Source organism: Podarcis tiliguerta (assembly GCF_965153285.1).
Source record: "Podarcis tiliguerta genome assembly, chromosome: 3".
Lineage (NCBI taxonomy): Eukaryota > Metazoa > Chordata > Lepidosauria > Squamata > Lacertidae > Podarcis > Podarcis tiliguerta.
In genome coordinates this window covers 58395165-58416771 of record NC_139536.1, presented here as the reverse complement: position 1 = coordinate 58416771, position 21607 = coordinate 58395165, and the positions used below count along the sequence as shown (strand labels likewise).

The 21607-nt window shown below is 43.5% G+C and overlaps 2 protein-coding genes across 3 annotated transcripts in view; both read left to right on the top strand.

Moving 5' to 3' along the window:
* The first annotated feature begins 3429 nt into the window (after window positions 1-3429).
* GJE1 (gap junction protein epsilon 1) lies at window positions 3430-8917 on the top strand. Its single transcript, XM_083432300.1, has 3 exons — window positions 3430-3520; window positions 6293-6475; window positions 8407-8917. Exons 1-3 carry the CDS (start codon window positions 3482-3484, stop codon window positions 8800-8802), a joined length of 618 nt encoding a protein of 205 aa, XP_083288426.1. The 5' UTR covers window positions 3430-3481; the 3' UTR covers window positions 8803-8917.
* Window positions 8918-14536: 5619 nt separating this feature from the next.
* VTA1 (vesicle trafficking 1) overlaps window positions 14537-21607 on the top strand; it is a 29019-nt gene continuing 21948 nt past the window's right edge. The window contains exon 1 of one of the 2 annotated variants that reach the window (XM_083435119.1): window positions 14537-15695. In XM_083435119.1, the coding sequence (XP_083291245.1) occupies window positions 15587-15695 (109 nt within the window). In that variant the 5' untranslated portion in view covers window positions 14537-15586. The remainder of the gene's footprint in view (window positions 15696-21607) is intronic. The other variant, XM_083435120.1, reaches the window with a different exon arrangement.

Here is a 21607-nt window from a genome sequence, read left to right as displayed (position 1 = left end):
GTAACGGCACGTCTAAGGCTACAGCCCTTCTAGGCTCACTTTCCTGGGAGTAAGCCCTAGTGAACTCAGCAGACGTGGACAGCATGGCGCTTCCAGGCTCCGATCCTATGCATACTGCCTTGGAATTGACTTCTGAGTCAGTCTGCATAGGACTGGGCTGCAAAGCTCTGTAGGAATGTTCCTTGAAACCCCAAACTGGCAGACACAAGAGTGCCGGGGTGACAGAGAGCGCCAGGCGGAAGGCGGCGCTTTTTAGCCTGAAGGTTCAAATGTCCGGGGGCGGCCAAGGAAATAGAGCTGTCCGTCTCTTGGTGCTGAAAATTACTCCGGAGTCGCTCCCCGTCTTAGCTTTAAACTACAGGGACATCATAGAACCATAGAATTGGAAGGGACCCCGAGGGACATCTCGGCTTCACTCCTGAATATGCTTTTGGAGAAAACATGGCTAGGATCAAGCTGCGAGCCATCTGCATGACACTATAAACCGAGATCTTGTCGTTTTCCTTTCCGTTCCTGGACAGCATTTTTTCCAGACTTCGCGCGGTGTGTGTGAGCAAAGTTCTTGGTCTTGCCAGCTGCAAGACTAATGCTGTGCGACCACAAGCAGCATAAGGGGCTGGTCATCACGTTTCGTAAACATACATAGGCGCAATCCTACACATTCCTGTTCCGAAGTATATCCCATTAAGTTCAATGGGGCCTTGCTCCCAGATGAATGAATGGCTTTAGGATGTATTAAAGCGTCTTCTCCCCCCCTCCCCCCCCCCCGTTCTCTGCAGACAGGAACAGATTTGTCATAATGAAATACACACGGATTTGATTTCCACACATTCAAACGATCAATAACTTTCACCCTGTGTGTTTTTGTTTGTTACGGGTGATGGAGATAAGACATTGTTTCCAACAGAAAGAACTGGGCCGCTGAAGTTGTGTGTCTTACCTGGGAGTTAGACACATTGGACTCAATGGGACTTACTTCTGAGTTAATATCCCTTAGGATTGCTTGGTCAGTTCGTAGCGCTGTCCAAAAGCTCCAGCAAAGGACTTGCCGTTTTGTCCCGCTCTGGCGCCAGAGCTGTCGAAATGGCGAGAGAGCAGAATAACAGGGAGGGAAGAAGAGCGGGCAGAACCCCCAAGCCAAGAAAATGACTTTAATTACATCCCCGTTTTGATTACTCTCTTCTGCTTACTAGGTGTACCCCGGCGGCTGCCAAAAATCGCGAACGAAAGTTCTATAATATTCACCCATCCCAGCGATGCCACATCCCCGTGCAGTGTTATTTTTAAGCCAAGAGAAAATTCACTTCCAAAGGGCATCCCTGGTCAGGAGGACGGAGGCTTCAGTCCCACCTCAACCCACATCCTCCTAAGTACGATTTGGAGGGGTCTCGCGTTGCCGTCGGCATTGTTGCTGCATTGCGCGTATGGGCACCAGATACTTTTCCACCCCCAAGGAGCCGCAAGGAGCCATTTGAACATCACACAGTCGTGCGAGGCAAAGGAGATTGAGAGACGCCGATTCCCTGGGAGACGCGGGCCTCGCTCTCGCTGCAGTGCAGCACAGGACTTGCCCCGCCTCTCATGTAGTTAAGGTTAAAGCAAACGCCGGGCCCCGTGGCCCTCCAGATGTTGTTAGGCTGCAGCCTGCCTGGCCAATGGGCAGGGGAGATGCGAGTCAGAGTCCGAACACCTGGAGGGCCGCGAAGTCCCCACCTTTTCCATCACAGTGTGTTGCTGCCAGGGTTTAAATCACCAGGACTTCGGGACTTCTCCCAGAATTTGGGTTGTGTGGAGAGGAGACTGTGCATGCTCCGAGGCAGTCTTTCTTTCTTTCTTTCTTTCTTTCTTTCTTTCTTTCTTTCTTTCTTTCTTTCTTTCTTTCTCTTCCTTCCTCCCTCCCTCCCTCCCTCCCTCCCTCTTCTACTTTTTTTTACTGTCAAAGGAGCAGGATCCCTGGCATCGGGACGGGGGGGGGGGCGGGGGAGGCAGAGATGAACTGCAGCGGAGGTATCTCGATATCTCACTATAGCAACTCAGGAGAGTGAAGTAAGTGAGCCAAGCACCACACCTGAGGTTAGAGAGGCCACTGGGGATATGAGGCCACAAGGAAGCCAATCCAGTCGGGTGGGGGCAATGTCGTGTTGCAATGAAAAGGAAGATGTAGTAGGGGGTTAATCCTACACTGAGAGGGGCGGGGAGCGTCACGCACAAAATCACACCTTACCAACTATGGAAGCGTCTGCATCTTGTTGTATATTCTTATACAATAAGAAAGCCATCCTGGAACCCCACGGCGAAAGATAGACAGACAGACAGACAGACAGACAGACAGACAGGTGATAGCTACAGATAGATATAGAGATAGATAGATATAGATAGATGATAGATAGATAGATAGATGATAGATAGAGATAGATGATAGATAGATAGATAGATAGATGATAGATAGATAGATAGATAGATAGATAGATACTTCTGTTTTCTCCTTTGCTGCTATTTTTTATTGCTACTTGTTGGCCTTTCCCTGGTTTTGCGCTGACCTTTGGTTTTAAGCCAATAAATTACTGAAGTGAAGTGGTGCATTAATCGGCTGGCACTCTCTTCGAAGAGACGCTGCTGCCTGGGACGCAGCTCACAGAAATTCGTCCTTTACTGTTGGGGAACCGAGAGGCGGGAGCTTGCCTGAGGCCTCAGGGTGCCTCTCGGCAGGGTCCCGCAGGGTCCTTCCTCCTCCTTTGAGCAAACTCCCCTTGCCCAGGGATGCTGCTCTCCTTAGAGAAAAGCTACACACCCAACCTCTACTAACGCGTCTTCATTCTATCCAGTGACCATTGACTTATCATCATCAGAGTGACTGGAAGAGGTCAAAGACTTCGAACCTCCGCCTACCCATTTCGAACCTATAATCGTTGCTAGATTTTAACACCCAACTTAATGGGTCCCCACGGAGCCCTGGGTCGTAGGAAGCCCTCCTTTGTTCTTCCCTGGGCGCTCGCACACCCGCTGCCTTCCTTCCAGACGTTGCTGAACTAGAACTCCCCTCCTCAGCCTGCGTGGCTCACAGGTTTGCTGGGATTTCTAGTTCGTCTATATCTGAAGGGAGCCCGGCTGGCGAAGGCTGTCCTAACAGATCCCTTTGGGCGCTTGATCCCCCCCCCCCTTTCGTGCCCATCTGGAATTGAGGAGCTGGCTGTTGATGAAAGCGTCCTGAGAGACGCGAGCTTCCTTCTTGACTCGTCTGGGTCCGGCTGCGCAACTATGAGCGTCCCGGGAGAGCCGAAGCCCCGCGCTGGGCGGCGGGATCCTCCGAGCTGGACGGCTGCCAGGCTGGATCTCCCTCCTCCCTCTCCGGCTCGCTCCCTCTGGGCGGGGGATAGCCGCCCCTGGAGCTCTCCGCTCGGGCAGGAGCGCATTTCCCCTCCAGGATGATCGCGACGCGCCTCCCCGGACGGTCGCCGCGGAGCAGCAGGCAGGCGCCTGGATGGGGCCCCCCAACAATGCCACGCCGGGGCTGCGGCTGGTGCGTATCTCGTCCCCTTGTCCTACCTTCGCTTCCAGGGGCGGAAGGGGAAAGGGAAGGAGCCCGGGGAGGGAAGCTGGACTGGGCGGACTCCCCCCCGACAGAGAGCAAAGAGGGCTCAGGAGAGTTTGCCGTGAGGTCCTGTGTGAGCTGAGGCCTCGATGGAGGGAGGGAAGACCAAGATCTGAGCAGGGTCAATGTAGGTAAGGGAGCTAAGGCGACGTTTATTATTTATTTGTTTATTTATACCCTGCCCATCTGGCTGGGTTTCCCCAGCCACTCCTGGCGGCTCCCAACTGAATAATAAAAATAAAAAATAATAATAATGCAACAGAACATCAAACATTAAAAACTTCCCTAAACAGGGCTGCCTTCAGATGTCTTCTAAAAGTCAGATAGTTGTTTGTTTCCTTGACATCTTATGGGAGGGCATTCCACAGGAAGGGTGCTGCTACCAAGAAGGCCCTCTGCCTGTTTGGCCTTCCCACCAGGTTTCAGGAAAGTTGTCCTATCAAAGCAGCCTACAAGTAATCTTCAGTGGTGTATTCGGTTTGGTAATGAGGGGAGGTGGTCATAGATCTCAAGAACCATGTTGAGGTTTACAGAACATGATGCCACCTGGGAGGTGGAGGAGATGTTTGAAAAGGAATCATGGCAAGTCACAGAGGGCTGGGAGAATTGCCGTATTTTTTGCTCTATAAGACTCACTTTTTCCCTCCTAAAAAGTAAGGGGAAATGTGTGTGCATCTTATGGAGCGAATGCAAGCTGCGCAGCTATCCCAGAAGCCAGAACGGCAAGACGGATTGCTGCTTTCACTATGCAGCGATCCCTCTTGCTGTTCTGGCTTCTGAGATTCAGAATATTTTTTTTCTTGTTTTCCTCCTCCAAAAACTAGGTGCGTCTTGTGGTCTGGTGCGTCTTATAGAGCGAAAAATACGGTAGTTTCCCTGTTGCTTGAAATTCATTTCAAACTACAATCCTGATGGCATCCCACATTACTAATCTTTCATATGATAAGTTGCCTGTAATGGGGTAGGTGGGGAGGAAGCTAAAACATTTAATATTAATAATAACAATTCAATACTACTGCTACTTCTACCACCAATACTAGCTGAGACGTTTTCATCCTCAAACTTAATTTTACCCTGAATGTGTTGCAAGGCAAATGTAGTTTCTGGAGGCTTTTTTCTTCTGTCTTCTGGAGCGCTTCCAAATGACTCTGTCTGTTCAGCCAGCATTTGCCAGTGCACATGGGGTGCTTTCAGGAACAGTGCGGGTGGCACCAGCCCAAAATAAAGTCTGCTTGAAAATTAAATAGTGACTCTCCCGGGCTATCTCTTTCTCAGGGCACTGCACTAGCTCCTGCTGTTTCTGCTATGTTACATTAACGGTGGGCAAAGCAGGCATCTGGACAGGCCCTAGGAGCCAAGTCAGGAGGGTCATGTGTTTCTAGCACAACAAGGGGATTCCGTGGCCAGTTGCATGTTCTCCATCCTATTGTGTCGCCGGCTGCTAGTTTATGGGCTTTGGGCGGAGGTTTTTGCTGACAACGTTCAGTGGGGATTATTGGGCAGGCCACATGTACACAGCCTTTGTTTGGGCCTTTTCTTCTCCCTCCCTGAAAGTGTAAGGTTAATTGGGGCCCCAGAGATAAAAAAAAATTATAATTGTGCAGTGACAAGAGTTTTTCATAGGAAAGGTCAGGAGAGAGTAATAGCATCAGAATGAGCCTGAGGACAGCAAATTGGCAATGAGGCGTAGGGATTATACCACAATTGCACTAGGAGAACATCTTACAAGACATGTCTTTAAATTACATCAAGAACTTCTATGAAGGATGTGTAAGTATGGATGGGCTAAGAAGTGCTAGAGGAAGAATAATAATCTCATTACGAGGACAGGTTTTCAGGGTTGCTCGCAAACCATTTATGAACTACAGAGGTTCAAAACAACATCCCCAGCATACAAAACGGCATTTTTCTTCAGAGAAAGCATGTTTTATGACTAGCATTTTCCTCTTGCTCTGCAGCACGTCTTACAAAGGCTGCATATAAGCTGACATTACTTTTAAGACTAAATAAGAGTTGATTTTAATGATACCATTGTATTTGTTGCATCGGCAAGTGATCAGAACTGTATGTGAAACACCCTATGGGAACCTGTATGGCTGGTCTGTATGTGTGGAACAACTAGATGTATGAAGGTTGCCAGTTTCTGAAGTTGCATACTGGAATTAGAAATTGATGGATCTATTACATAGGTGTTGTCCCTGGTGTGATGAGTCACAGGTTACTGGAGGGGGAGAGGAAGCTTTATAAAATAATCCCTTAGATGAAATCTCTGTGAAGGGAGCCTTCTATAGCATGGTCGTACATGTGTTGGCCAGGGTCCAAAAAAAGCCTCCCAATAGGCATCTGATGCAGTCAGAGAGGGACTGTGATTGGAAGAGAAAATCAGTTGACATTTACTGCAAAAGGGGCTCTTCAGACCTCACCTCTTATGTGGAAATGCCCCCTTCAAATCAATGCTGGCCTTATATTGACTTGAGTCAATGAAACTGACAGTGTGTTTACTCACTGACTCAGTTATCCAGTACAACACAGCTTTCAGATTAATGTTTGGTGAAGGGTGTGCAGAAAGTGTCTGCAATTCTGAACAAAATATATTATATAGATATACATTATTAAGATACATCTTGAATACTACTAATGCTTTTGATTCCTCCCTGCTCCCCGTTCTTTCCTACTTAACCTCCATGTGATTCTTTACAGCTTAGGCCTCCAACAGTGGTCGGTCAATTCCACACACTCTTCTTTGGCTCAGTCCGAATGTTTTTCCTTGGTGTTTTGGGTTTTGCTGTCTACGGCAATGAAGCCTTACACTTCAGCTGTGAGCCAGACAAGAGGGACATTAATCTATTCTGTTACAACCAATTCAGACCTATAACCCCACCGGTAAGTCTTCTTTTCTCTTGTAAAAGGTAGGATGTAGCCTATGACAGTAGTCAAAATGTCCCTGAAAGATTTAAGGGCACCAAATGAAGTTGTAGGCTGAGATGGGAGCATTTTGAGCAGTGCTACTTCAGACTGCAGGCAGAGAGCATAAGTGGTGACATGCTAGACCAGCATAAAGGCCTATCCAGTCCAACTTCCTGTTCTCAGAATGGCCAATCAGAATGCCCATAAGCAGAACATGAATGCAAGAGCAGATTCCCATTTGTGATCACCAGCAACTGGTATTCAGAGGCATATTGCCTTCAGCATTGGAGCCACTGACGGCCTTACCATCTACACATTTGTCTTAAGTCTCTTTTAAATCTGTCCAACTTTGTGACCATCAGTGCATCTGGGAGTAGCAAATTCCGTAATTTGTCCATCCTGAAATTCTCAACTTTCAATTTAGTTTTCTGAATGCTCCTGAGTAGGAAGAATAGGAATTAGCAGGGGTACACACCTGTTATGTCTGCTGAAACTGACCCTTTCCTTGCACTGTTCTCTACATCTTAGCTCAGATGTTTACATATCCTCTGTTAGAGGCAGATTTAGGGCAGTACAAGTGCGGGAGCACTGGACACACAGCCCAAAAGGACCCTTCTCAAGGAGACTGATCAGCACTTCCCTGGCTCTGGGAAGGAGGAGTGCAAGCTCTGACGGGGTCCTAGAGTCCTCCTGCCTCCTTCCCAAAGCTGGGCAAGTGCTTGTTGTTAGTATAATACCATCCATGTGCACTGCACTTTCCAAAAATCAGAAGACAAATCCATGCTCCAAAGAGCTTACAATCAAGAAAACAACACAAAAGAAGCTAAGGGACATAGGAGCTGCCTTATACTAAATCAGAAAATTGGTCTACCTAGCTCAGTATTGTTGACATTGACTGGCAGAGACCTTCCAGTGTTTCAGGGAGCGAATCTTCCCCAGCCCTTCCTGGACATGCCAGGAATTGAAACTTTGAGGCAGGCATAGGCAAACTTGGCCCTCCAGATGTTTTGGGACTACAACTCCCATCATCCCTAGCTAACAGGACCAGTGGTCAGGGATGATGGGAGTTGTAGTCCCAAAACATCTGGAGGGCCAAGTTTGCCTATGCCTGTTTTGAGGTATTCACTCTGCCTCAAATGAAGGTCACTGAAGTGGAGGCAAAGCCAAGCATGGAAAAGTAAATTAATAGAAGAAACTGGTATATGAAAGCAACAAATGAAGTATTTATACGAACAAAATCAATCATGCAAGTGCTAAAATATACTGCATTAAAACTGACTCACAGAGCAACCCACCACTATGCCAGAACATCTGCCATATTCTGTAGCCTCTCAGTTGACTTATCATGAATATAGGATTGTGCCCTTAGTTTTTAGGAAGCTTAACAGTGACTCTTTAATGAGAAGGTGTGGTGGTGACTTATCAACCACTGCCAATGTTCCCAGCAACATGAGGTCCTCGGAGACTATAGGGTGTGTTATTTGGTACACACTTCATTCCATAGGCAACAGAAGTGGTTCAAAAAGTATTGCCAGCTGCCCTTGCCTGAATTAAATATCTGCCCCGGAACATGACACAGAATCTTCTGCAACACATGGAAGGGAGTTTCCAAAGGTAGAAAGTCAGAAAACTAACAATTTCCTTTTGGGTTTTATCATTAAATTGATAAACATCAAATACTAATGAACCAGTGGAAAGGAAAAAGTTAATGAACTGTGAAGCTAACCTTTGGAGCAAAGGATAACAGTGATTTTTCATATGAATGCTATTTTTAAAGTAGTATTTTAAGATTATCTATGTCCTCTGATAAACAAAAGCAGTCACACGACATTCTGGTTGATGTCTGTTATCAGGTAGCACAATATAGTGATAAATGATTTGACAGCCAAGTTTCTGCTACACTTTAGGTATTCTGGGCTTTACAGCTAGTGACCGTACTGGTACCTGGAGCCATTTTCCACCTTTATGCTGCATGTAAAAGCATCGCTCAGGAAGATATCCTCCAAAGACCTGCCTACACCGTTTTTTATATTCTTTCTGTTCTGTTAAGGATCATCCTTGAAGTTGTGGCCTTTTGGCTTCAGAGTCAGCTCTTTGGTTTCCAAGTGAATCCACTCTACAGATGTGATGCAGGAGCCCTTGATAAAAAGTATAATATTACCAGATGCATGGTACCAGAACACTTTGAAAAGACTATCTTCCTTATTGCTATGTACACATTTACTGTGATTACTATCATGTTGTGTATTGCAGAGATTTTTGAGATCTTGTGTAGAAGGTTGGGCTTCTTGAATAGTCAGTAACTTCAGTGTTATAATGAATTATTTCTATTTGTTTATCATAACATTTTTTGTACAAAGAGCAGAGTTATCCATTTGAAACAAAATTAACTTTCTTTAACAAAGTCAAGTTGCATCTTAAAAATATGTATTTAAATATCAGCAAACTTCTACAGGGAATTCTTCGTTATGACTTTTTTTTACTCATAAATTTTACATACCGTATTTTTCCATCTATAAGACACCCCCATGTATAAGACGCCCCTATGTATAAGACACCCCCTATTTTGGGGGACTCCGAGTTAAGAAAACGGGGGAAGATGGCTCCCGTGTATAAGATGCCCTCGAATTTTTGACATTATTTTTTAGGGGGGAAACCTAGTCTTATACACGGAAAAATATGGTGTATATATCACACACACAGAGAGAGAGAGAGTATGCAGCACCTTAACCCAGAAATAAACCCTGCTGGGCTTACTCCCTTGTCTAAGTCTGCAATCCTAAGAATACTTATCTGGAACTAAGTGTCATGGAACTCAGTAGGATTTGCTCCCAAGTAAACATGTATAATATTGTGAGTGTGGATGTTTCGGACGTGGATGTATGTGGATGTAATTGTACCCTTGAGGTCTCCCCCTGGCTACCATGAAGCCTCTGAACTGCACCCCTCCATATGCCCTCTTGGCCATGCGGTGGTGAGGAGGGTTACCCTTTTTCCCCTTGAAAAATCATAGAGATGAAGGAGGAAGTTGGAAGAGTGACACTCTTTCCCACTTCCCCTTTTAGCTCTATGTGCTTTTAACGGTTTAGATTCATTTGACTGGAAGTGGCCAGAGGGAGGGGCGTGCATGACACTTACTAAAAAATCTAAATGTGCCCTGAAAGGGTTGGCAATCTGTGGCTTTGGATCACACAGTGAAAATCAGACGTCTATAACCTGACTGATTCTGGAAAAGCAAAGTAGAACACATTCTTTTACATGGATTAAGGCAAATTAGTGAGAGGCGAAATCTATTTAAAATATATGAAATCCATATTAGCTAACATCCTGTGTTTTCTACAATTAAGGGGAAATCCCATGTTTTGCATGTGACCATTTAAGCTGGGGTGGCCACAGTGACCCATGGTCAGTCTTCTGGGGACTGCATGCAAAAAAGAGAGTGACCAAAGTGTAAAAGTGGATGTGGCCAATTTTTAGGAGATATTTTGGAGGTCTCGGGAAAGGGTCACAAAAAGCTTCTGACAATAAAGTATCAAAGCAGAGCACCTGTGGAATTGGTCAGTAAAAAACTAAATTAAAATATTTTTAGTGGGAAATTGTGAGGCCTTGGGAGCCCTAAAACTTTTAGCAACACAGTACCCCAGAGAGTGACCTAGGCGAACAGTAAGTAAAAATAAAACTAATTAGTACAGGCCAAGGAGGGGGTCATGAACATTTTTGGCATCATGGTAACCCAGGGGAGCAGTCAAAAACTTTTTTTGTTAACCCCCAAGTCAAACGAACTAACAATTAATACTCATAATGACAGAACAATAAACAAACCAGAAGCATTTTGTGTTGCTCTAACCATCAGTGATGAATATTGAGACTTCACTGTATAATAATTGCTTTAATTATGTGTTGTTTCTGTACAAAGTAATCTTATCTGCGCTATTTACCACTTGTAATGTGCCTTTAAAACCACAATTCTGAGACAGATCGCTAACCTTATTCAATTTTTCATGCCTTAACACTTGCTTAACTTTAATATAAGACTCTGATAAATGTTCTCCACTCCAAATGTTTCATATTCCTTGCTTGTATAGTAACTTGCCAGAGATATTTTATGCACAGAAAATTATCTATGGTGGGGAGAAAGAGACCTTATGCAGTATTTCCTGCAATTTTAGATAAGCAGAAATAATGGCATAGCACCCGTTTGTGTTTTATATCAGCATAGGTTATCAGCCTGATGGACAGAGCAATGTAATACTGTCATGCCAAATGTTCTAGTTTCAAATAAGGTTAAACACCTCTGCCACATGTGACCTTGGGCAATTCACTGGACATGCTAATTTTCCATTCTGTTTCTTGATTTATTACTGTCATCAAGAGTTTTTGAAGTGTTCACAGAGAAGGGTTGCTACTTACAATACTGAGAGCCACAGAATTCTCAAGCAAAAGCCTTTGGGCCTTACCTGAATACAGTTCAGCAGTAATTAAGGAATTTTTTTAATCACCTGCAAAGTAAATAATCTCAAAATGATTCTTTTATGGGCCAAATGTTAAATTTAGGGCCTTTCTGTGTGGTCGGAAAAAGCATCTCCCAAATTCATTGTGTCCTGTGTGTGGTATTCCTACAAGCCTAATCCATGTATACTAAGTGCAATTATTGCCACAAACTGGAGGGAGCATCACAGACAGCACTTGTAAGATTTGCCATCTAATATGGAATTTACAGAATAAGCGAAGTTCAGTCTTCAAGTCACCTTGAATTAAAGAGGGACCATAGCTGAAATATGTTACATTGCAGACTAAAAAAATAACCATGATATACAATGTAATTTGTTCCGCCCCCGCCCCCCCTTTCCTACAAATAGACAGCAAACCTTGGAAGAAATCTGAGGACAAACCAAAAAATTGCCATGCTCAGCTGTACCCATGCACAACCTGGATACAACCAGGTCAGTTGTGCATCATCTGGCAGTCAGTGTTCAATTTAAGAATACATCCATAGCTTTAAGCCAAACGCACAACCTTTCTTGAATGAGGCACTTGCATGCTTGCTCTAAGTGCATCTTCAGCATGAGATGTAACTCTCACGTCTTCCAGCCCCTGTTGTATCTTCTGCTTGTTCAGTTATCAATTCTAAACTTCTCCATGTGCAGCTCTGCTTCTGATTTCAGTTTTTTTTAATGCAGTGTTCATAGGACAAAGTGCATGCACACAGGAGCTATGAACAATATGCAGTCATCTTCCCAGTATCTGCACTAACATGGTGTCTTTCTATAAGCCAACAGACAAACAATTGTAAACATATTTACAGGGAGTATAAAAGGTAGTCGTTGGTTTGCATAAGCAAGCAAGATAGGCAGTGGTTGGAAGGAAGGTAACAGAGAAAGCTGGACTTGGTAGCATCTCCAAATCCCACACACAAGGCGTAGGGCAGTGATGGCCAAACTTGGCCCGCCAGCTGTTTTGGGACTACAACTTCCATCATCCCTAGCTAACAGGACCAATGGTCAGCGATGATGGGAATGGCGTAGGGGGTCCCTGTCCTCTTTACAATCTATGTACATAACTTAGAATTTAAAATAAAAGATAAGAAAGGGACTTTAAAAGAAAGGGATTTGAAAGTTAGCTTATTTTGCAAACTCAGGGGAAATTCCCAGAAGTTATTATCAGTAGCTGAAACATTATTTATACAAAGGGCTCAGAGTAGCACTTTTTCCAAACCCTATAGGTTAGATTATGAGACAGATTATGATATGCCCAAAGTCATGCAATGAACTTCAGAGACAAGTGGGGATTTGAACACAAGTTTCAAGCTGCTGCCCCGTACTGGCTCCTGTCTGACATCTGAATAATCTGTAAGGGTAACCCTTTAACCCACAATTACAAAATCAGCTCCACTGTTTTTAGTTGGTACAAAAGGAGTGCAAGATTGATATCTAGTGATCTTTCCTGTATAGATAAAAATATAGCATTTGTGATCCTATGTTCTAATTCAGTTTATACTATAGTTGAATATTTTGTGTTTCTACATGGATAAGAGTCACATTTTATGCAAGTACCATGTTAAGTAATTTAGGCTTAGAATAATAAAAATGTAGAGTTGGAAGAAATCCTGAGGATCCTCTAGTCCAGCCCCCATCAATGCAGGAGTCTCAACATGTGGTTCCCCCATCGAATTTGAAACCAAAGTGGGCTCTGCTTAGGTTTGCAAATGTGGCAGCAGTTTTATTGCTGCACCACAGGGGTGGTTTGTCAACTCTTTTAAAACCAGCTTGATCTGAAGACATGAACAGGGGTAATGCTATGAAAAGCACCACTGGGTAATTTCTCCAGATTGCATTCTTATTAAAGTGACAGGAAGTGGACAGCTGTTGTTTCTGGATTACCTGACAATCCTACTTTAAATGGTTTGATGTATTTTGTTAAATTGCTATGTGTGTATTATTGTATCATATATCCATCCATGTTTGTACGTGTACACAAAAGCTGCTTTATTTTCAATTTAATGTATGATCTCAGGTACAATAAAACTTTTTATGCATAACTGTATGGTGTGAGTGAATATATTAAACGAAATCTATTTCTGTACTGCATATTCCAATGAAAATAAGAATGTGAAGTATGAAAATGTCAAAATCCATCCTGATTTCTGCACATGGTTGAAAAAGTTGCATGAAAAGCAGCATGTGTGCTTTCACGGAGGCACAGTAGCCCTGCCCCTATCTTGCAAAACCAAACAACCAAAAGCCACAGGAGCTTAATGGTGTGAAAAGAAAACATAAGAAGTGCTTAAAAGCACTTCTTTTTTCTTAAAAGCACTTTTTCTTTCTTTCTTTTTGCTTTGTAGTGCTGCCATTTTTGTCCTGGCAGAGCTTCTGCCAGAAAAAGGTGTGTGATGGGCAGGTTTTCAGTAGGTAAAAAGTTTATCATTACTGCATAGAAAAACTACACCAGCTGAATTTCCGCCAGTTCGTCAGAAAAAGGTGGTCAACTCTGACAACGTACTCCACTCTTGGGTGGCATTTCTCATGGCTACCCTCCCACCTGCTGCAATCCAACTGCACTGCAGCAGTCTCGTCATCTTCACCCCTTTACACTTATTATTATTTAACATTTGTAATAAAGTGTCTAATATTTGCTGAGTGCTGTACATCTTTTAAAAGATAAGAGAGTCCCTGCCCCCAGGTTCCCACTCTAATATGGTACAAAAGGGAAAAGAAGAAGGGAAGAAGAAAGAGGAAAACAGGCATTGGAGCAGCTGCTTCTTTACTAGCCAATACTTGGGCCAAGCTGGTCTATCCCAGGAGTCAGCAAACTTTTTTAGCAGGGGGCCAGTTCACTGTCCCTCAGACCTTGTGGGGGACCGGACTATATTTTGAAGGTGGGGGAAAGAACGAATTCCTATGCCACAAATAACTCAGAGATGCATTTTTAAATAAAAGAACACATTCTACTCATGTAAAAACATCAGGCAGGCCCCACAAATAACCCAGAGATGCACTTTAAATAAAAGGACACATTCTACTCATGTAAAAACACGCTGATTCCCGGACTGTCCGCAGGCCGGATTCAGAAGGCGATTGGGCCGGATCCGGCCCCCGGGCCTTAGGTTGCCTACCCATGGTCTATCCACATGCCTTGATGTTCTTCCTGGGAGGCAGGCAGTGCAGCCTTGTAATGGCCCCTGGTGTCCTGGCTCATGACAGAGCCCCAAGTGCATTAGCACTATTTCTCCTGTGAGCTTCAGCTAGCAACCGAAACAACTGATGGGTAAGATGGAGGGTGCCCATTAGCTCACATGGCTTTAAAAGGCCAGCAAAATTAGGAACAACAGAAGCTGTCTTATACAGAGTCAAACTCTTGGTTCATCTAGATCAGTATTGTCTACACACCGACTGGCAGTGGCTCTCTGGGATTTCAGGCAGGGGTCTCTCCCAACCCTGCCTGGAGACTGAACCTGGGACCAAAATTTTGTTTGCCACTGGGTTATGGCCCTTCACCAGATCTGACCCACGAAGTTCCCCACTTATGCAAGTAGTTAAAGGGAAACGTTTATTGGATAAAGTTTCCTTTAGATGAGCGCACATTCAGAGACTTATAGTATTTTGGAAACATGTACAAAATACACAGAGAAAGCATAAATGCAGGCAAAGAAAGACATCTTGAAGGCAGATGATCCTGAGAGGGGGGCAGTAACACACCCACACCCTGGTGCTTCATGTCCACACCTTTGAGGGAAATAATGTTTTTTTCAAATGCCCTTTAAAGGCATAGTGTGTGCACGCATATCAAGCAAATGTGCTTGTTGGAATGGGCTTAGCCATTTACAGTCGCGGTGTTGGGATTCAGTCGTGCCTTTGGCAGAAATTTCAGGCAGTATTTCAGTAAGTAAACTGCTGAGAAGACATCTGGCCATTAAGCGATATATTACTTTCATAGTTACAGCTTTCCCCACTGCTGTATCTCAAGGATAGGGAAAATGCTGTGCCTGTTACTTTCTGTCAGCCTGTCACGAACTTTAACGTGCCCTGGATCCTCTCCTATAACATTTCAGCATAGAGTGTTTTCCAAGACGAGAACGCGAAGGAGAACCTGGCAGTTACCCCTATGTCGTGTCATTAAAACAATCAGGTATAAAAAATATGTCAGCGAGAGAATTTAAGCCGTCCCTCTTCCGCCGCACTTTCTCTTCTGATAGCATTGAACGTAATCATTCAAAGCGCTGCAACAAAAAAGCAGCGCAAGCGCCTCTTTAGACTTTCACGTTCCTTTTTCCGTCTTCTCGACCCCGCAAATGGTGACTCCCGTCAAGCGCCTAAGGGGAACCGGACGTTTCTCCAGAAGCTCCTCCTGCAGCCCCTTTGCTTTGCTCCAGCTCGCCCGCTCGCGAGATGTCGCTGCAGCCACGCCGCGGGTCTCGCGCTGTTCCGCCCCAGTCCGCATGCGCGAAGCGGGGCCGGGCCCGCTCCTTGTGTCGCCGCGCCGGAAGCGGAACTGACTGGGCTTTACAAAGGTTGATTAGTAGTAACGGCGGCGGCGGCGCTGGTGGTTTTCGCTAGCGAGCTACCTGCTTTGGGTTGAGTCCATAGCGCTATGGCGGCCTCGGGCCTCCCGCCGCTCCCCCCGCAGTTCAAGCCCATCCAGCACTTCCTGAGAACCGCGCAGGAACTCGACAAGCGGGAGCCTGTGGTGGCCTATTATTGTAAGTGGAGGGGCCTCAAACGGCCCTGTGGGGCCCCGCCCACTTCGAACCTCGCAGCCTCTGCGGGAGGGGCCTTGGGGGGAGTCACGCCTCCCCGCCCATCCTGCCGTCTAAATGTGCGTGCTCCTGGGCGACCTGCTGCCGCGGGGGGGGGGGGGCGCACCGCGACATCCTGAGTGAAGAAGCTTCTGGTTCAAGGTCCACCCACAATTCACAACCCCAGACAAGCCTCCAGTCTCCCAGCTGCAGTGCCGGGTTTACATACCTACATAGCTTACATACAGTATAAGCTAAACAAACTATAGCTTAGGGCCCCACTCTCTTGGAGGCGGCCCCAAATTATTTCATTGTATAGCAAGTTTCTAGAGACTAGATGATGAGGCTTTGTAAATTGTGTTTCTTAAGGAACTTTTGTTATTGCCAATTGCCAATGTGTTTGCATTATCAAGTTTGTTTTGAATCAAAAATCATTTTAAGTTGTTGTTTAGTCGTTTAGTAGTGTCCAACTCTTCATGACCCCATGGACCAGAGCACGCCAGGCACTTCTGTCTTCCACTGCCTCTCGCATTTTAAGTTAGAGCTTAATAATTATTTCACTATTAATATACTTCTCAATTGTATTTCACTATTAATATACTTCTTCTTAATTGTATTTCAGTTCAACAATTACTTTGATAAAATACATATTTTATACATTTGTGCAAATGGCTTTAAATACCTATTAGGTCCATAAATTACCTTATAGCATATCTTCAACTCAAAAAAAAAAGCGACAATTTGTTGTTGACAAAGAACAGCTGGGCATATAAAGGGCCCCATTACCTCCAGTACCTTAGGGCTTCATCAAACCTAAATCGGGTCCTGGGTGGGAATCAACAGTTGTCTTTCTTCCTCCCCTCCCTTTCAGGGCTGATGCAGATATAATTGGGGACACACACACTTTGAACACTCTTAAAGTGCCATACAAGTGTTAAAACGCAAAGTGGTTGTGTGCTTCCCATTGTGTGTTTGTGAGTACAGTCCTACCTTGGGTGTCCAGCCGTTTGAAAACCAAAGTACGGCTTCCGATTGGCTGCAGGAGCTTTATTCACTCAGGCCTTTCGTAACTAAGCTGTGCCTTTGTGGTAGTGCTCAAAACGGACTTCTCCTTTTTATTGTGTCATTAGATAAGAATAGTAGAGTTTTTGTGTGGTACACTGTTTTAAAATTGTCTGGGTTTTAATTGTTTTTGTGTATATTTTATCTTAAGTCACTTTGAGATTTCGTATAAAGCAACTAGCAAATGTAATAAATAATAATAATAATTAACAAGCATCTCAAATTGGGGCCGGATGGAAACTGGCAACCATTCTAGATCTTTTTAAAACTGCTTTAATGTGCATCTAGCCAGTGGTTCCTCTTTGTGTCCTTGCCACTGCATTCTGCACCAGTTTCCAGACATGTCTTCATGGGTAGCCCCATGTGGAGTGCATGGGCTATATGAGAACATGAACCAGGAAGTTATCTAGGGTGTGAATAACTGTGGCCAGCCTTTCCTTGTCCAGGAACAGCCACAGCTGGAGCTGGAGCCACCTATACCTCCAGTGACAGTACTGGAGCCAGGGGCACCCCCAAACTACACTTGATGAACCCAGGACACTGGTATGTCCTTTAGATCTCGGCCTTTACACAAAAGTTTACTTTCTGGGCTTTTTCTTTGAAGATGTGAGTTTCTGAGGCTTTGCTTGATAATACCATAATCTGCATACTATCTCAGAGCCAAGATAGTAAAAACTTCCTTTGTTTTTTGATAGTTGGTTGATTCTATTTTCAACTTCAATCCCCTCCCACCCACCCCATTTGCTCAACTGGAAAAATACGTTTGAGTGCCTTAGAGTTTAGCAGCTCTTTCTCTAACAGGTGTATCTGTTAGCATATATGTTATTTCCCCCCAAAATTGAGTACACGCACCAGTACAATCTTACATTGTTATAATACATTTCATGGTCTTAAAACAGTAAAGTAAGCTTTGGTTCAAGAAAAAAGCAAGTATTGCATATGCATTGTCTTTTACTGGGGAGGGGGGGGACTTGGCCTGGAAAAAATGAGTTCTTCTTTTCATTACTTCAAATTTTCTGGAAACTACATCTCTATCCCTGCCCAGCATTTCAGTACATTTTCTAAGATCAGCACATTCTTCATATTTCTACTTCTTTGGTATGTTGATAGACGTATACTTTGTTTTGAGTGGCTGCTCCAGAACTGTAGAACTTGGTTCCATTGCATACTTAACTATAGTTACACTGCTCTTCAGATTATATTTATAGTGGAATTCTTTATGTGTCTCCTTTGAAGTTGAGTTTGACAAGGATTACTCACTTGAGTAGGTATGGGGTTTCAGTAGCTATAATGGTTAGGGCTGTATGGGAAAGGAGGTGGTATTGTGCTATGCTACTCATTGTGTTCAATGTTATATACTTTTCACTTTTTAATAGATTATATGAGAGTTCACTGTGCTAGGAATTTTTTTCTAAAGCAAATTTTGTTCAGAACACTACATGATAGAAGAAAAATGAGCTGGTCAAAGAATGTGGAAATGTAAAAATACAATTTTCATACTAATCCATTATATCCCTGTGACTTGTTTAAGTGCTGTGCAGATTGATTTTTAGAGCTACTGAATTGATAACAATATATTTCCATTGTTTTATACTCAGGTCACAATTCATGTGATTAATTACTGTTGTTCAGAACTAGTGAAGTGGCTATCAGAAGATGAGCAAATAGAAAAAAAGAGTGCCTTTACCCTGAAACCAGTTGTGGAAGTTTTTGCTGCTGGACAAGCGGGACTGAACTGGAGAACCATGCAGCCTGAGTGGTGGTTGCTGGGAGGGGGCAATTATAGCCAAGCTTTGCCTTTTTCATAGCTGCCACCCACAAAATCAACATTTTCATTGAGCAGCAACCCAAAGATCTTTTTCCTGCTTAGACTCCATTATTCTGTGGCCACATTCACACTGTACGCTTAAAGCATTTTGATAGCACTGTAGTTTTGTTAAGGTTGCAGAGAATTGCTAGGAGACCCCTATTTCCTCACAGAGCTGCAATTCTCAGAATGGTTTAATGATCAGTCCCTCTTCACAGGGAACAATGGGAATTGTAGCTTTGTGATAAGTGTTTTCTGGAAAATCTTCAGTCAGAGCAATTTGCACAGGAAAATGTACATTTTGGCTTTGGAAAATGTTATAATGTCCTAGATAGTGATCTAGCTTAGGATGCTTATTTTACTTTTATTTAGTAAACATAGCTGTACTCCCTGACACTGCCAAGCTTTTGTAATTAGCATCCATTCATTGTTGCTAATGAACTTATTAAACTGGTGTTTTTTTCTGTGGAAAAAGAAAGCACTTGGCTTAATGCAGGCATGTCCAAAGTCCATGTCGGGGGCCTAATCTGGCCCGCCGGTCGGTTTAATCGGCCTTACGCGTGTTCACTTCATCAAATCTGGCCATCTTTGAAAAAAGTTTAGACACCCCTAGCTTAATGTAAGTGCTGCAAGAGCAGACTTCTGATTTTTCGAGTGACTGTGTATCATTTTTCAGATCATGAGGCATTACTGTCAGTAGTTGTGGTTTACCCTGTGCATTCTCTTGGGTTCAGCATGGAGAATAGAAGTTGTAGGAATGATGGAGAGCTGAAGATAGTTGCTTTTTGAAGTATAGTTAAATTCTGTCCGCCTTATCAATTGCAATAGAAGACTTGCAAAACTTCATTTATAGCAGCACATATAACTCATTTTTTTCAAATGTGTTGTAAAACAAGCTGCTGTATTCAGAGAACAGCATGTTCTTAGTTCATAGTTCATAACTCGCAAACTGCATATGCAAGTTATTTGATGCAGTTTCAAACACTACCCTGTCCCTCAACAGCATATAATTAATTGGGGCCAGGGCAGACATTGGCAGACTGGTACCTACAGTCATAGAATGGTGGGACATGAAGCGAATTCCAGTTTCTCTCAGAGATCATTGTGCCACCTTCCTTGCACTGCCTGTGAAAGGACAATTTGATCTCTTTGTGCCACATCTGCTCCACATTCTTTCAGTATATATTTATAGAGATGTGCAGGTCACCCAGAATAAGTGATGGTGAACTTCAGCCCTTGAATTAATTGCCAGGGAGATTAAAAAATTATTGTTTAGTGCTTAATTAGATAAAGTAACAGGATATAGAGAAAACCCATTGTGCGCAGAAAGGGCTTGTGTTCACATATTGGGTGGGGGTGCTCATTGTTGGGGCGTCACTTGATCTCCATCCCTCAAGAATGTAGGGGGACGGATCTGGGAGAAACAAATGAAATCCCCTGTGAGTTTCAAGGTACCCTGTGTCCTGAAGGCATTACGTTTTGTTTCCTAGCCTCTGGAACTGACTCCAGTGATGTAGAGTGTGAATGTAGAAAGAGGCATTGTAATGGTCTGAACTTACTGCATAACTTGTATTAGATGTTTTGGAGAGGGACATCCACAAGGGAGATCGTCAGGAGGCACTGTCATTTTTGGCAATTTTTTGTGCAATGTAGTTCACCCTAAAAGTCAGTGTGGAGTTGATAAGTTGATGACTTCAGGGTTTAAGTTACAGTGAGTTGTGAAAATGTTTCTCTGCACCCCGGCAGGGCAGAAAATGCTCCAGGAACAAGTGTGCATCAGATTTGTTTCATTATTCATTACTTATGTTTATTCTCTAGAATAATGTTTGCTCATTTGGGAAATAAACTGTTTTAAGAACTTGTCAGCCAACTGTTAAAAGATAAAATCTACCCAGATTGTTGTGATTTCTCTCAGACTTTCTTTTAGTGTTCAGTGTGTGTAAACTCTTTAGCAGCAGTTGGAACAGCTTTCCACACGTAGGCAGTATCAGCACATTATTAAAGCAGCACATAGATCTTGAGATCTTAGTTCTTAAAAATCAAATTTTATGACATTGGCCAAACCTAGATTGCTTGCTAGGATCATGACTGCTGTGCCACTTGTTCCAAAGCACTCCCAATATGAGGATTTCAATGAAGGGTATGTTTTGGAAGCTGCAAATAGTTGTCAAAGCGAATCTGTGGCTAACACGTACTAATGTTAATAAATTCATTAAAAAATATTGCCATGACAAAACAAGGGTTTGACAATGTTTGTTGTATAACATTTCTTTTTAACCCGCTGGTCACTAATGCAGAGCATACTAGTTAAGATGTTTAATCTTGCCACTTCAGTGCTTGAGTAGCAAATTGAGATATATATTGTTTGCTTTTGAACATGTGCTTGCCAAGTGTTCATGTCTCTCGCAATATTGGAACACAGTCAAGTGAAACACAGTTGAATGACTAGATTGATAAACATTCTGTAACCTTTGTTTTAACATTAAATGAAGCCAAGAATGGTCTGAGAGCAAGCAAGCACAGTATATGCTGGCTATAAGATTATTATTATTATTATTATTATTATTATTATTATTATTTCCTAAGTAATAAGCATGTGTATTTTAAAGCTTTTTTCAATTTTCAGTGTTTTGATTTTGTACAGTACGTTGTTTTGTATGCAAGCACTTCTTAATTGTTGGGGTGGTGTTTTTTTTCAAAACAAAAAACAAAATCATGTTTTGTAACCATTACTTGAAATGCTATTGTTTTGGAATGTTTAAAAGGAATGGCTTGGGAACAGGTACCTTAAAGGTAACTCTCGCCTGCTCTCAGATGAACCCGTCTTGACTTCAAGATCACATCAAAGATGCTGCTTTAAGTCCAAACCCCACCCCAGCAGCTGAAGTAAGGCAGTGATGAGAGACAAGGCCTTTTCAATTGATGGCATACCTTAGGAATTCACTTACCTGGTGCCATCTTTATTTTCTTTTGAGTGCCAGGTGACAATCATATTTACTAAGGCTTT